The 16,304-nt window shown below is 46.5% G+C and overlaps 2 protein-coding genes across 2 annotated transcripts in view; one reads left to right on the top strand and one right to left on the bottom strand.

Moving 5' to 3' along the window:
• The first annotated feature begins 4 nt into the window (after positions 1-4).
• Positions 5-2,596, top strand: LOC130530396 (D(4) dopamine receptor-like). The gene is made up of 2 exons (XM_057041531.1): positions 5-1,202; positions 1,634-2,596. The coding sequence occupies exons 1-2, from the start codon at positions 159-161 to the stop codon at positions 1,796-1,798; spliced, it is 1,209 nt and encodes a 402-aa protein (XP_056897511.1). The 5' UTR covers positions 5-158; the 3' UTR covers positions 1,799-2,596.
• The window catches only part of kcnd3 (potassium voltage-gated channel, Shal-related subfamily, member 3), a 62,512-nt gene continuing 48,111 nt past the window's right edge, over positions 1,904-16,304 (bottom strand). Inside the window, exons 3-8 of the mRNA XM_057041518.1 lie at positions 15,065-15,233; positions 7,734-7,835; positions 5,610-5,642; positions 5,351-5,443; positions 4,914-5,167; positions 1,904-4,773 (exon numbers count right to left, since the gene is read on the bottom strand). Of these exons, the coding sequence (XP_056897498.1) occupies positions 4,599-4,773; positions 4,914-5,167; positions 5,351-5,443; positions 5,610-5,642; positions 7,734-7,835; positions 15,065-15,233 (826 nt within the window). The 3' untranslated portion in view covers positions 1,904-4,598. The remainder of the gene's footprint in view (positions 4,774-4,913; positions 5,168-5,350; positions 5,444-5,609; positions 5,643-7,733; positions 7,836-15,064; positions 15,234-16,304) is intronic.

The following is a 16,304-nucleotide window of genomic DNA, read 5'->3' as shown; positions in this document are numbered from 1 at the left end:
CACGGAGCTTCACATAAGTCATTGAAACTGAAGTTCCACTCCAGCTCAGGTTGATTATCTCATAAGTTTAAAACAACATGCGCTGCAGGTGAAATGTTCTTTGGTTCCTTCCCGAGCATCCAGCAAGTGCTTTGAAATGCTGAAACCTGGAGGGAAATATGGATGAGTGCGCCTCCTGCAACGCGACAAACGCGCAGCGCGCCGAGACCGCCTCGGATAACCTGTTTTTCGCGTTCAACTGCGCGGTCTTGACCTTCACCTTGCTCCTGGGTCTGCCCGGGAACTTGTGGGTCTGTTGGGTGGTTTTCAGGACGAAAAGCCTGCGGACTTTCAACAACGCGCTTCTGGTCAGTTTGGCCGCCAGCGACCTCCTCAAGTGCTCCGTGGACACGCCGCTGTTCCTGCTGTCCCTGCTGCGCCGGGTGACGGTGCCCGTGTGCGCCCTGCAGCAGTTCACTTACGCGCTGTGCAGCTGCGTGCAGCTGCTGACGCTGGTCAGCATCAGCGTGGAGCGCTTCCAGGCCATCGCCTTCCCCTTCCAGACCGAGCGGAGGAAGGCGCGGGTGCGTCTCTGGATCCTCTCCATCTGGGTATGTGGTTTTATTTTGGCTGGGGTCTCTTTGGCTCTTTCCAGAGAGGCGCTATGCCGCCCCTACGTCCGGGAGCTCGGCGAGGAGCGCCTGCCATATCTGGACCTATTTGGCCCCTACGTGCTGGTGCCGGTGTGGGGACTGTCACTGATGGTCATCGTCATTCACTACGTGCGGATATTTAAGGTTGTAAGACGGCACCGCAGGAAAGTTGTCAGTCGTGGAGTCCGGCCGCGTCCGGTTGTGTCCGCGGCCATCTGGAGCATGTTGAGCGACTCCCCCGCAGCTTCGCAGACGGCCCCGCCGCGGCCGTCCGGGTCTCTGCCCTCCGGGGTCACCGGCAGCCCGCTGCCTCCGCGCCGGCCGGTGCTCTTCGTGGCCGCGGCCGGTGCTGCATCTGGGGGCTCGTCCCCAAGAGACACTCCAAGGAGACGTTCGGCCATCGTGGGAGCCGTGTGTTTTCTCACACCGGGGGCCAAAGAGCGCGGGAAGAAGCGCATGGAGGGCAAACTGGCCCAGCGCTTCGGGTACATTATCATCGCATTCACGCTGTCCTGGGTGCCCATGGTGGTGATCTTACTCATGAACGCCATATGGAAAGACACGGACCGAGTGAGTGGAGCGGCTTTTTGTTTCCACGCTGCGTTATAATATATTAACTTGTATTTAAGGGTACGTTTCCCACCCACAAGAGATTACAAACGGTGTGAAGGTCAGAATTATATATAAAGTGTGTTCTCTCAAGTTATCAATTGTAATTATTAAATCCAAGTGGAAGCGTAGCCTGTCAGAATCAGACAAACGAATTAAGATGAAGCACTTTGACTTTGTTCATTGCATTGATCGTTATAAAATGAGCATTTTTCAATTGTGGTTAAAATCTTTTCCTGATTATTTGCAGAGAATAAACGCATTCTAAAACAGGACTTTCAAATGGAAATTTCAAATATTAAAAATAAAATCGTTTAACCCTGCAGACTACGATTTTGCTGTCAGCATTTCAAAACATATCCCTTCTGTCTATATCTACTCCCCCCCGACAGTTGCTGATGCAGCTGGAAACATCGGCCACCGTGCTGACGTGCGTCCAGGCCGCGGTCGATCCACTCATCTACACTTTAGTAACCAGACAGTTTCGCTCAGAGCTCGGAAAGATCCTCTCCTCCATCCCAGGGTGTCCGCCCAAATCCTGCAGGTGTAATCCGTGAAGACCTGCGCCTCCGCTGCACATCTGCGACCAGGGAGCACATCTGGAGCCACAGGCGGCCCTGGCGTTCACGAGTCAGAGGCAAGTGAAGAAGAGAGCCAGCAGATTTAGTGGCAGATACAGATGTTTTATCAGGCGTTTTCACAGTCGGGACACAAGACAAGGTCATAAATAATATCAACACCTGACAAAATACGCACAGCAGTAGCCTCAACAACGACAGAACGGCAAAGTAAAGAGGGAGGGGAGGAAAAGGACTGGAAGAGGAACCCAAGCGCTGACCTCTGTTTCCACTGGAAATGAACATTACAATCATTTGACACTTTGACAGAAATTACCCTTATCCGGGAATTCAAATGTCATTTAAAGTAAAAGTGAACAAAGGAATCTTCAATAAGTGTAAAGTAATGTTTAATCCTGAACCGAGCAACAGTGCTCGGAACCTCACTGCCGTCAGCCTTCAGCGGGTTTGTAAGTGTTGGACTTGTTGCTGTGAATATGAAGTCAATGCCTTCAACCCCATGAAATAATACTCGGGGGGGGGAGCCCTGCTTGCCTGTGCTTGTCTTTCCTTCAGGCATGATCACAGACAGCCTGATGAGAGCTGTTGCCAGTGGAAACAGTACTATTAAGTCACTGCACGCCATTTTAAGTCTATGGGACATTTGGCTTTCTTTGACAGGAACCTCGGGCACAGAAGAGACAACTAAAGCTCAGCAGAGGCGCTTGACAGCTTAGCATCTTGTGCACTGCTAATGTGTTTTTATGTACAAATGCAAGTGTAAAAGATTCATCTTTCCGCCTTGCAGTCATATTTTTTCATTCTTATTTTAAAGGATGTGGTACAATATGCTGCTAGTTAGGCAGTTATGTCAAATACGGCCCTACCTCTAAATAAACAGAGCAGCAACACACAGGCAGATTTACAGCATCCCGCCAATCCCCGTATTGCTTTTGAAATATGCTGTAATGTGGGCTGGACGGTGAGTGATCAGCGCGCCACCGGCCCCATCTGTGTGCTCTTGAACAACGTTTGATCTCATCCCGGCGGAGCAGAGGCGTCTGAAGCCGCTTCGTCCCATTGCTGCGGGAAATCTCATAAAGACAAGCTGTTTTTGGGAGCCGCCGGTTGCTGGGCGACGTCCCTGGTGATAAAGGCAAACAGTGGGGCACGGAGAGGGTAGCGGAGCTAAAAAGGTCAGCATCCATTGTTATAAAGGTCAGCATTGAGGGTAAATAATACTAAAGTTTCTTTTGGAGTGACTTCAGAGAACAGAGTAGCACACGTATTTTTTTTTTGGTTATTTTCTTTTTTTGGTGACAGATCGAGGACGTCTCCAGTATTCTCGCTGCCACCCCCATCACAGCGGACCGCTCTACTTTAGGATCCCCCAGAAGATAAAATTAAATAAACTCATTTGAAACACCGAGGAGGACAAAAAGTACAAACACCAAGTTTCCTAATCACATAGAGTACACATACCGAACAACTGTGGAGAAGAAAGAAGGAAAAAGGCAAAACAATACCCGACGAGTCTGGGGAGGAAAGAACATTAACAGCTATAAAGACGGCTGAAAGTATACTGTTGTTCACACAGGAAGTGGGCATACAACAGGACGACAACAAGAGATAAAGAGAAAAACGCAGAGGAGAAGAGAGAGAGACAGACTGAGGGGGGGAAAGAGAGAAGGAAGACAGCATCACTGGTTCTGCCAAACAATGATGAAATATTACAAAATATTCTATTCACAATATTCACAAAGAACCCTACTCAGCACAAATTAGTGTCAGAAATTCTCAGCAAAATGCCTTGTGCTTTTAATTGCGGTGGCTTGAATTCAGACTTTGTTTCGCTGTAAGAAAATTGGATTGTTCGAGGTCTGCCGGGCAGAAACTGGCAAACCAAACAAAGGGAGGGGGGGGGGTTTGGAAAAACCAAAAAACAGATCTGCTTTTGCTCCATCAGAACAGGCACATGTTGTGTTGAAGGCCCGTGGCTGAGAATTTCAGACGGAAACGTGTGCAGTTAACCCTGCAGAGTGGCAGCTAGTCAGATAAACCATATACTAAAGCCACGGCGACTTCCAGACGGACGGAAACACGCGTTTTCAACCAGCCGAGACAATCGCATTTCGGAATTCCTTTGAAAGAAAATAAAAAAAAAAAAAACAAAACACCATCAACAAACATGACACTTGCTGGTAACACTGTCACAGACACACCACCGTTTATTACCACTTCAACGACTCTCACCTAATGTCTGGAATATTATCAGAGCTGGAAAAGAAAATGATGGCGTTCTTTATCTACTGACAGGTGCGTAGACCTACATGACACAAAGAGGCTTTAGTTATGTGTTATATTTCCCCCTTATATCTCCTTCATTGAGCCCAAATCATAAAAAGGTGCTTTGTGCACAGTGACACATGACTTACTGTCGTCTTTAACACTCGAGAGACACAGTCTCACTCAGCTCCTCATCTGAAATGACAACTGTAACATATTCCCAACTCTCTCTTGTTCTCTCTCTCTCTCTCTCTCTCTCTCACACACACACACACACACACCGGCAAACACTCACATGTGCACGTCAATTGCTAACATGAATATACTGTATCTAAATGCCATCCACAGTCTGTAAAGGGAGGCCATGTCCTTACAGAACATGACCAGCAGAGGGCAGTCTCCACCGTGGCCAGACTAGGACTCTAAACATCTTCATCATTCCTCTTTAGTCCCCCAGTCTGTCTTGATGAGTCTGTAAGTGCCTTTCCATGCGACGCTCCCGCGCTCCCCGCCTTCACAGTGCTGACACCTTCACAACATTCTGGTAGGGGGCACTCACAGGGAGGTGAGCGTCGCCCTCCGGGGTCATCACTGGCGGTGTGGGAATGCTGATGATTGCTGTGGTGATCTGGTTGCTCTGGCAGTTCAGGGGCGTTTGCTCATCCACACGCATGTTCAGACTGGAGCGGCTACAAGTAGAAAAAACCCCCTCACATCACCATTTTTGATATGGATGTAACCCCCCCCCCCCCCCCCCGCCCCTTCCCTTTGCTAATGGATGAGATGACGGAGTGAATGAAAGACAGGAGACACAAGTGGTTAGTCTGACCTGGAGCTGAGGGGCTGGATGTGAATGGTGCTGAGCTCCTGCAGCCCTTGTTGGTGCGTGTGTGTCAAAGGCTGCATGTGTGCTGGGGCACTGGCATTCGCTAAAGGGGTGTGGTGCTTCTTGCTTCGGCGGGTGCAGCACGTGCCCGTCACGCCATCTTGGCTGGAGAGGGACGGGCTCCGAGACGAGTAATTCTGCAGCCCCGGGTCCAGGTAACTCTGCTGGTAATACTGCTCATCCACAAACTCGTGGTTCTGTGAGGTGGCAGAGCCGACAGAGCAATAAAAGCAGCAACAATCAGGAGTGCAACTATCTGCTGCATGCATTAATACGCAGTGGTTCAGATTGCAGGTATGACTGTATTACTGTTGACTGTTATGTGTGTGAGTGTGTGTGTGTGCGTGTGTGTGTGTGTGTGTGCGTGTGTGTGTGCTCACAGTGGTTTTCTCCAGACAGTGCAGCAGGTGGTGATGCTGACTCTCCAACAGTGAGGCAGACTTGCTTAACCGCTGCTCCTCTTCACTAGAACTCTGTAACACACACACACGCACACACACACACACACACACACACACACACACACATACACACACACACACACACACACACACAGACACCATTAATGACATGGTGAAGCCCCCGTTAAGGGCATCCACTGAACTGGAGGTGCACGGTGCTCGGCTGCTGTCTCTGTACCTGATCTGAAAGGTTCATCTTGTATGGAAGTTGCTTCAGTCGGAGAAGGAGACAAGAGGGAAACAGACAGGTAGTTTTACTCGAATTCATGGTTCAGCACTAAGAACAGACGCTCATCGGGGCCTCAGTCATGCCAGACAACCTCTGGGAACGTAGCCCTTGACAGTAATGGGGCTTGTCTGCAAACTTCAGTGGAGCCAGTGCACAGATTTGCGCTGAATTTCCATTTCAGTTCCCATCTCCCTCGCAACTCACGACACGTACAGTATAGATGAATATATTTAAAATTTACATTGTGACATTTTGCCTCCACCGACAGGGAAGTCCTTAATGGTTTGTTTTTCCATATTCCTTATTTTGTATGCCGTGAAAAAAACGAAACCCTATATCTCAGGTTAGCAAGCTGAATTTCAAATCCTTAAATATATATGTAGGATTTGTGGCATTCCTTTTTCCTTTTTCAAAGGAATGAGGAAGAGTAGGTAGGTAGGGGTCTCCTCGGTCAGCTGCATCGCTGATTTCTGCTTACGTGCTTTAGCTTTCTTTGCCAGCAGAATCTAAAGTTAAGCTGCTAATAAAAAACAAAGCCCCCCATAAACCTACCCTTATCCTGTCGACTCCGCAGCAACACCAAAGAACAGCAAATACAGTGTTTGGATCATTTCCAGCAGCACTTTTCTCTTCGTTGAGGTGGCATTGACGCTGAGCAAAAGCGTCTCTGCTGTGAGGGGATGTTTAATGCTGATAATTCAGCCTGTGCCAGTCAAGACGGCCCAGCAGCGCTCATGCTGCCCTCCCTAACAAAGCACTTATGTGCAGTTCTAGAATTATTCACATCTCTTTTGGTACGATATAACTTAAAGCCCACACCAGCAGCATGAAGGTGGCTATAGCGTCCCGCCCGGGCGGCTGCCATACCGTGAGACTGGAAACAGCTTGATCAAACATGTTGTGATGCCCTGCTCTCTCTAAACTACGGTTACAGATTTAAAGTGTTTGGAGTCTAATTCCATAACACTGGGCAGCTTTAACCTGACTCCTCGATGCTTAAGCACTGTGTTCTGACAAAGGGTGTAAAAAACCTCTTATTTATTTACATCCTATCTGTACCACTGAGAAAAAAAGGCCATGATATATTCTTTTGCAGCTGCACTTCACTACAGCATGATAAATAATTGTGTTCATCGCTGTATCAATTATTTATGCCCCCACATACTGAATAACCTGCAATATATAACTGATTCAACTGTGGAGTCCCAGGAAGAATAATAAAGGGGTTATCTTGAAAGACATCCAACGATTAGGAAAATGGAGTGGTATAATTCATAAATCCGACAAATAAATTTGGAAAATTGGATGATAAATTCATAATACACATCTGATTTTCACACATAAAGTGTCTGTATACATGTATATATGTAAACACATAAGAAAATAAATGTATAAATCATTCAGTATGACCCTAAGTTGTGTGTTGTTTGGAGTACAGCAGAAGCAAACGAAGACACATACATTACCACAAATAATACAGCAGCCTTCACAGCACAGTGTCTCCTGGGGCGATACCAATATAAATGCAATCGATTATTCAGCTTTAGCTTAAATGCAAACACTAGCGCCGTGCACACTCTATCCTCAGTAATTGACATTGAGAGCGACTGCGCAGTCACGTGACTGAAGAAGGAGGAGAAGGACAATTTGAGTCTCTCGTTTTTGCACTGTGTCTGCCCCGGGGCCCCGTCGCTGCGTGTGAAGCGCGGCGTTTCGGACACGGCCAAGAACATCCTTGAGTCGTGTTTACATTTCCTGCTGCATTGCCCGAAGCCTGTCCCTCGGTCGGGCAGCTGAGCCTAGAAACGCTCGCTTTAGAAGTGCCATTTAACAAATGAAGCTGCAGCGAGCTGCCGTGATGGAACGCGGGCTGAATTCTGAGAACTGATAATTAAAGGCTCGATGAACCGTGCCAGCAGCCAATGACTTGGTTCCTGCCTCCTCCAAATCCTGGGAACTGCTCTTCCGAGGAGACGCAGTGAGAAGGCGTTAAAAAAACCGGAAACCTTCGACGCTGCTGGGTGACCTTTAATGAGACACACACGAGGAGAGAGGTTGAGGGGATTATCTTACTGTGAACTCCAGAGCCTCGTTGAACAGGCCATTGCGCTTGCTGTGGAGGAAGGCGTTGGAGCTCCCCGTCTTGGATATTCGTATCCTGGCCAGGCGGGCTTTCTGCAGGGAGCAGTGAGCAACAAACAACAAAAATATGAATAAATTAATCACCTGTTAGTCAGCACCAGAGCACGAAGAGAGAGAGCATTCCTGACAGATCCAGCCAATCCGAGTTCCAGCACTCCGACGACCCTCATATTTTAGTTGAATCCTATAAATGAAATCAAGCGTGTGCTACTAAAGCATTCGCTCTGATCACCCAGATGAATTCACTACGAGCTCCTGTAGTGCTGAATGATTCATGCACGCTCCATGAGCAGAATTCCTTGGGTTAAAAATCAATTAAAAGGCAGTGAGCGTATAAGATAAATCTCGTTCAAATTAATCTTTTTTTTTTGGCTCCCATGTGTGTCACCTTGTTTTGTCACGTGTTTGGTTTTTCTTTTGTTTAGCAAAATCAACGAGGCCCCTAATGGTGCACATCAGTGGCGTCAGCTTAAAGGCATCAAACCCGGCTTTCTTTTGCAAACGCACGCTCCAGAGCCTTTTTACTCCCTCTCTCATTTTGCATGCTGTCAAATCTCCCGTTGGCAACAGCGACCAGCACAAAAAAGTGTGTGATGAAGACACACTCTGGTCCAGGAAGACACGCAAGAGTTCCACGCAGGAGGCAAGACTCCGTTTTAACATCGTAGGCTCCTGTTTTTGATCTGCGGCCACTGAACATGGCACATCGATGCGTGCGGCTCTCTAGATCCCCCACTTAAGCTACGAATTACACCACCGGGAGTCGGTCACTCCACTGCCATTTTGCCATCAATGTCCAGAGATGGATGTCAGACTCACTGTCACAACAACCTGGATGTGTCTGTTGAGGAACCTGGTGGTGAGAATAAGCGGTGAGAATGATGAACACGTTTACCCCCCTTGCACCACTGAGGGGTTTTAACTGAGAGGGTGAATTTGTGCTTGCATGCCTCCACGCCTGAATTTCCATACATATACATATTTAAGCTACAGTATACAGTAGCGGTAAGCTTGGCTCAGTAAGTGTATGGTAATATATGATAATTCAAGCTTATCAACTCACTTGAATTTCATTTAAAGCATGTTTTCGTGACCCGCAGGTAGCTCATGTCGTGGTTTAATGACATAAAGAGTAAGAGGGGAGATAAGCGCAAGTAAAAATGTACACGTTCGGCGGCCAGCTGACAGTTTACCACAGAGTCTGTAGCATAAATCCCTTCATGTCGTTTACCTTCCTACATTGTCCTCCATCTTTATGTGTATTTTATAGTCTTTTAGCCAGAACAGATCCCAACTACCTTCCAAAACCCTCCGTTCTCCCTTTGCTGCTGTGTTTGATTATTTCTCTGAGGTCAACATGCAAACAGAAGCTCGCGACTGCGGCGGCAGTTGCCAGGTGGCGCCAGACTAATGGACTGGATGTTCTGAAGACGTCCTGCCGGACTGAATCTGGTTCTGCAGCCATCTTACTGGCTGCCTCCGGAATCCTGGGCACCTGTAGGTACTGAAGCATCACCCAGGGCATGCAGGAAAAGGAAACCACACAGGTTCTATTAATGTCTACATTTGCAGAGATTAGCAGGTGGAGGGTAAGAAGGCTCGAGGATGTGTGTGTTGCACATTCGTACACACAGGTGCATCTCACGCTTCACACATGCACAGACAGCCATTTTTATCAACATGGAGTACAATTTAGGTCATGTTTTCCATAAGTAATCTTCAGATTGGTGCAGAAATTACGCTTAGTCATCTCTTTTGTCACTATAATAATGTCCCCGAGCTGGATAGGGCTGACAGCGGCTGTCTGGCTCAGACCTGTTGCAGGAGTCAGAGGAGGAACAAACAAACTCCATCTGTAATGCAGATCCGATGGGCCAGCAGTGCGCTGTTAACAGCAATACTGAAGATAGATAACGTCTAAACAACCAAACAGCCAAAGGTGCTTTTGGAAACTACGCCGCAGCACTGTTTGATGTGCTGAATCTGTTTTTTCCCCCAACTGACGTGATAAGGATGACTTTGTTTGCTCATGTTTTGCAGTGTGACAGTTTGCCTGTGGCAGAGCCCTGTCACCGTATGCAAGTCGTTTTTTTTTTTTTTGGGGGGACCGGCAGTATGGAAAATGTTCAATCTGATTGCAGCACCGTATTTAATCTTTAATCCTGTACTCCTGCCACCGAAGCTGCTACAGTATCCTAACATGTCAGAACAGAAGCAGACGGCGCGTGACGTGTGACGCATGACTTTGTTTTAGGAGAGTGTATCCTATTAAAAAAAACAACCCATGTGCATCATCTAAATCTAATCAAGCCGCTTTATCCTGATGACACAGTGTTGTTCTTCATCATCCAGTGCCCTTGTGCCCTGTGTCAGCTGTGCAGCAGAGATCTCCTTATTGACCTCTTTATTGTTTACGTTTGACGCTGATCTGAGACAATGAGGATGCATCCATCAGGATGAAGATATAAATTCCCATTTACATCCATGTTTTTCTACATTTTAAATAATATGCACTATTTACATACAGTCTTTTTATGACTATAGCCAACAAGTTCAATGAGCTGCTTCAAATATGAATATAGCTAAATGGCAAGTTGGCTGTTTTTCTGCGCCACCTTTCTGGACATAAACTAAAGATGCTGAACCCAGAACAGTTTTTTTGGATCCTGCTGAAGGACATTTCAGCATGCAGACCCCTGGGATTGCACCATTAACCTTTGTCTCACTACTCTAAGCACCAGCCTTCCTCTGTAAAGAAGCTCAAAACTCTAAAACACACACTTCTGGCCATTGGAGACTTATACAAACAAATTTTATGTATTACAGAGAAGTTAAACTGAGATTTCATTCAATTGTTTACAGGAAATTAATATTGGTATAATGAAACTATACTATAAAATATAGGAAGAAAATCCAGAGGAAAACACATTGACCTTGACCCTTTTACAGTGTGTTCTTGAGTAAAGGTTGAACAAATTTCCTTTCACTAAGAACGTATGTTTTATTAAACAAACGCCCAACCAGTCCAGTTTCTGCTGGATTTGGCCAACGCACATGTGGGAGAAACAGCAGCTTTAAAAACAAGTCCATTTAGCGGTAGCATCTGTCAGACATTGAGATTAGTAACACTTAATATCACTCGTTTAAAGGCTCCGGATGTTTTTGCACGCTCCAGGACCAATAACCTTTCTGCCAGCTGGGGGTTTTAAACTGCCACATCCTCAGTTGAACAAAAATGCTGCGCTATCCATTCACTTCCACACAGACCACGTTCACACTGGCAGTCCAGATGAGCTCTGAAAGCTCTTTTTTTGCTTCATCTCCACAGATTGAGGTGTTGTTTCTCTTGTGTGAAGGCCACTCTTCTTATTCAGTCTTTGCTGGATTTATTCTTCAGTTTCTTCAGCGAATTCACTGGTCGAGAGGATCTCCGGCGTTAGTCTGACATGAATGAAGTGTTTAACATGTAGAGCATTGAAGAGAGAGAGAGAGAGACAAGAGCGAGGCCAGTGGGAAAGGGATGAGAAGGATTTTGGGGAAATTACACACTCCCCCCCCCCCCGAAATTCTGTCGGGGCAAAATAAGCAGCTGACCGACCGAGTGGAAATGAAGTTCTTCGGCACTCACGGTCGATATCTGCTCGCAAAGACGGCTTAACCTCAGACTAACACCTTTCAGAGACACAATACCTTCCATAAGTCTGGATTATATCCTCTTAGAGGAAAGTACAGCTCTGCTAGCAAAGCTGTTGTGAGGCTGGCGTTGCGAAGGCCCCCTCCGTTTGGACCGCCTCCTTGAAAAGTACAGACTACTTCATCGATTTTCTGGAAGGGCAAACACGCTCTCCCCCAGCCAGGAGCCATCTCCACCTTTTGACTTCGACCCTCCAAAGGGGAGGGCGAGGCGGAGGGAGGAGGACTTGATTTCATTTTGTTTCCTGACATATAGGTCAATGTTATTCTCATGAACTGCGACGCACAATAATTTCACTTCTCAGTCAAGCCTGACAACAATAACCGGTTGAACCCAGGAGAGATTTGCAGCCCAAGTGGCGCCGCGACACCGAGGGAGGCAGACGAGGGCGAACGTATCCGTCTAAAAGGCGCAGCTGGTGGTTGACTACCTATTTCAGCCATCGTGTGTGTGCCTTACAATGACTTGGAAGGGGGGGAGTTGGGGTTAAAGGAGAACCGCAGCCTCTTCTTTCTTCTCTTCCACCCCTTCCTTCTCTCCTATCTAGTCTCCCCTCATTCTTTTGTGAATGGGAAAATCAATCCAGACTTTACATCTCAATCACAGCGAAACATTAAATTATTCTGATCGGCGAGCTCTGCTACAATGATTTTCTTTGAACTATAACCACACGGCTGTAATACCGTGATGATGATGATGATGATGATGATGATGATGAAATGACCAGTTGCACTCAGTTAATGTTGACTCAATGCCCACAAAGGACATATGTCATTAGGGTTATGGAGCATTAAAGAACACCGTTTGATATGTACGCAGAGCTAATGGGGTATTGAAAATACAGCCGGCCTGACCAATTCAAGGCTTAGACGATGCATTAAAGATCGCTAAAGTCATTAGCAGTGAAAAAGTGACCATACAATGGTAATGGCTCTATCATACACCCCCAGAGTGAGTTTTTATAGTATGAGGGAGTGCCAACCACGATGTAACAGGGAGCATATGTCTGCGATGGTGGTTACAAAAGGCAGCAGAATCCAATACAACAAGATCAAGAGTTCGCATCATGCTAATAGCTGCGAGGGTATGAATCAGCTCATCTGAGCTGTGAGCTAAATGCAGACGACTGTAACAAGATACTGTAAAAACATGCAGTAACAATGTAGATGATAAGCTGAAAGCGAAATGTCTGTCGGGCTCATCAGTTCAACCTGCCAGTATGCTAAATTTGCTAATCAGCGGCGTGTACGTGCTGTTGACGCCCTAAAATAAAACCCAGCCTTTTCTTAACAGAAACACTGATGAATGATCTGTGATGGATGGCCACGGCATTCAATGGTTTTGCTTGCATATTACTCAAGCTGACTGGAACAGTCAATGCTAACACTTTATCAATGGGCAAATTAAACATGGTGTTGAGATTCCTGAAATACAGCTGCAAACCTATTTTCATCCTGTGTGCTCTGATTTACTGTAGTAATAACACTTTCATGGATGAAGAGAACCAGGTGGGGATCCTTTTATTAATGTTTTTGGGAACACGCAGACGAGACTTGACTCGTGCTGTTATGCAGCGTAACCAAACTGCTGGCTGCAGAGGTGACCACGCAAATCTCTACTCTCACTGCAGGCTGCCCGAAACAGTATTTAAGTACCCGAGGGGGTGATCTGGTGCAGGTTAATGACATCGCCACCGTCACGCTCCAACGGGCGAGTACAGGGGTACAGGGGTGTCTGTTTTGTTTTTGGGGACACTGCAGCACACTGCAGCGCAGACAAGAACACGCAAGAGTTTGGGACGCACCAAGGGCAGGAGCTTAGACTGACTGTATGGTGCGCACACGCTTACACACACACACACACACACACACACACACACACACACACACACACAGATTTATGCACTCAGATGAGAAGAGAGACAGATGCACGCCTCCCTTCCAGCCAGCACCTCATCTGGGTGATGGCTATTTCAGGAAAGAACACAACATTCGGACACACATCCACTCCCCCCTGACACACACCCCCACCTCCTTCCCTCTGGCCCCTTCTTGTCACCAGCTCCTTTCCTCTCTTTCATTCTAACAATGCGACCTTCCCTAATATCTTGTTTCCTTCCAGCCTTCACTCTGTCGCCAGTGTGCCTCATTCTGTCCGCGCACTTGGTGGAGGCACTCTGGAATCTTGCGCGCTTGGAAAGGTTGCGTAGTTAAGACGAGGCCACGGACAACCTGCATCTCTTTAAACAGATTTTAAACTACGCCAGGAGAGCTGGTGCTGAGATGGATGGCGGTAATCACTGAGAGGCTGGATGGGGGGGGGAGGTGGCAGATGGAGAAGCAGAAAAGAGGGAAAGAAAAAATATAGAAGAACAAAAAAACACGATGGAAGAGGTTGGAACAAGAGTGATGAAAGAAAGAAAAATGGACTCTGAAAAAGTGTGTCGTTGTGCGCCTGCTCGACAACAAACACACCACTGTGCTATTTGTCTCCGTTAGGCTGTGATTACCGGTCCGGTTCTGTACAGGCACCAGCTGATACCACTCTCCAGCTCAGGAACAAACAACCACAACGTGTTTCTTTACAGCTGCCTCTCTACCCAGAGGGCGATACATCTTTAAATCTTCCACCCTTTCAGCAGACATTTACATAATCGCTTTGGAAAATTGTGATTTTACTCCATCACTTATGAGCATAAAAGCTGCCCAGATGGACAAAAGCAGAAAGATGAAACCGTCCTCTGACACAGACAAGAACAACAGCAACATTTGTTTAAGGGGGTTATTCCAAACTAGATTTAAATCAGTGGTGTAAATAATGATGTTAACTGTTAGCTTACTTGGCTTCTGGAGTAACAGCTGGTGAAGATCCTCCAGTAGGCAATTTACTTCTAGCTCTAAAGTGAAATGTGTAATAAGTAATAGCCGGAAAATGGTGGGTGATGCAGGACACGTACATAAAATAAAATAAAATTGAAGTTTCAAGCCTCACAGACACAGAAATGGTACATTTCAATGTAATTGTCGATTAAATGCTGAAATATGAGCAAACTATCATTTGGCTTCAGCGCATTGAGCACACACCTACAGCTTGGTGTTATGACAACCAATTTACTTGTGTGTAAAGCACGCCTCTAAATGCAAACTAACATTTATTTCCACGATATTTTCGAGCTGGAATGCTGTGGCCAAGTTAGGAGATGTGCAGTTATTTTCCTCAGGTCTGGCTTTTGAAGGATAGCAAAAGGGGACCATTAAAAAACTATTTTTAAAATTAAATAACAACTTTTTCACCCTCTGGAACAGACATACACACACACAAACACACACCCACACACACACCCCCTCCCACACGCACACACACACACACACGCACCCCCCCCCCCCCCACACACACACACACACTTGTAAATGTGAATATGCATTATACACACATCTTCATCAGTGTCAGGGACACGCTGAGCCTTGTGAAGTCCTCTCCTCTGGGAGAGAAAGATGAAAAGGTTCTCCTCTGGGTTGGAGGTCCAACCCTCTGGGCCACAGATGAAGAGAAATAAAACGGTGTTCACCTGTACCTTCTGTGCCCGCCGCTTGTCTGCTCTCTGGTTCTGGTGATAGATGCGACTAAAGTTGGATACGATGACAGGGACAGGCAGGGCAATTACCAGCACCCCACTCAGAGAGCAGATCGAGCCGAAGATCTTCCCGGCGATCGTCTTGGGAACCATGTCTCCGTACCTGTGAGATGTGACAGCGGGATGATAGAATACATTTAGTGGAATGTCATATTCTCTATGAAATACAACCTGCCTCAGACAGCCACGCACGTCTGACTGGAGGTCATTGTCACCCATAACTTTTAATTTCAGGCCCGTCCAAGTAGATGCATTCATCCATTAACGACTAAAGCCCGACTTGGTGGCCCTGTCCCACCTCAGGAGAAACAGGCTCATCCAAGAACCCTCCACTGCATGGCTGAGCCAAGTCCATCCGCTCATTCACCAAGAGCAGATATTATTAACCTTTAGAGAAGAGAACGCGGTCGGGTTGGTGAACCCCCGAGACATTTCACAAACGTCATTTAGCCCAATTCAATCTGAAATATTTGCAAGTCAAAAGCAATCTCATCTGAAGTGCAAAGATGGAAAACACAATTACAATAACTACATTACCTCCCCCAACACGCACGCGGTCATTTTTCCAAAAATGTGAAGCGACGCTGCAGAAGACAAGAGGAGCAGGAACGGAGGAGCTTAAAGACTCCGGTTGGAAAAGCAACCACCTTTATTTCTAATGGTATTCATTGCTTATTCATGAGGAAAAACTGCAGGTAATTTGTTCTTGCGTCTGAGCTAAAGAAGAAGTTCAGATAAATTTGTTATAAATGACTCCAAGTCTAGACTGGAAGTAAAACGAAAAGACGTCCTTTACAATAACAATGCAATTGCATATCTAAACGGCTATATTCATCTGACATTTGGGAGAAAAATAATGATACTCATGAAATATTTAAAAAAAAACACAATGGGTATTCAAAAAAATCGAAGTCACGTCATTAGAGGCTGTTAGGAAACTGTCTCGGGTTGGTTTTTGTTTCCTGGGCTCCCTCATTTGGGTTCCCTCAGCTGGGCGTGGATCACCTGGGCTCTGCCTCTATCAGCTCACCTGGTGGATCACCCCTGCCAACCAGTTACAACATAAAGATCTGGTCCTCCTCTCTGTTGTTCTAAAGTTTATTGTTGAATCCATGTGGTATATTAGGACTAGGCTCTGCATGTATGCTGTTTTGACCTCTGGTTTTTGGGCTGA

This window comes from Takifugu flavidus, chromosome 8, assembly GCF_003711565.1.
Source record: "Takifugu flavidus isolate HTHZ2018 chromosome 8, ASM371156v2, whole genome shotgun sequence".
NCBI classification, from domain to species: Eukaryota; Metazoa; Chordata; class Actinopteri; order Tetraodontiformes; family Tetraodontidae; genus Takifugu; species Takifugu flavidus.
The sequence above is the reverse complement of the archived record's forward strand: the minus strand, read 5'-3'. Positions and strand labels throughout refer to the sequence as shown.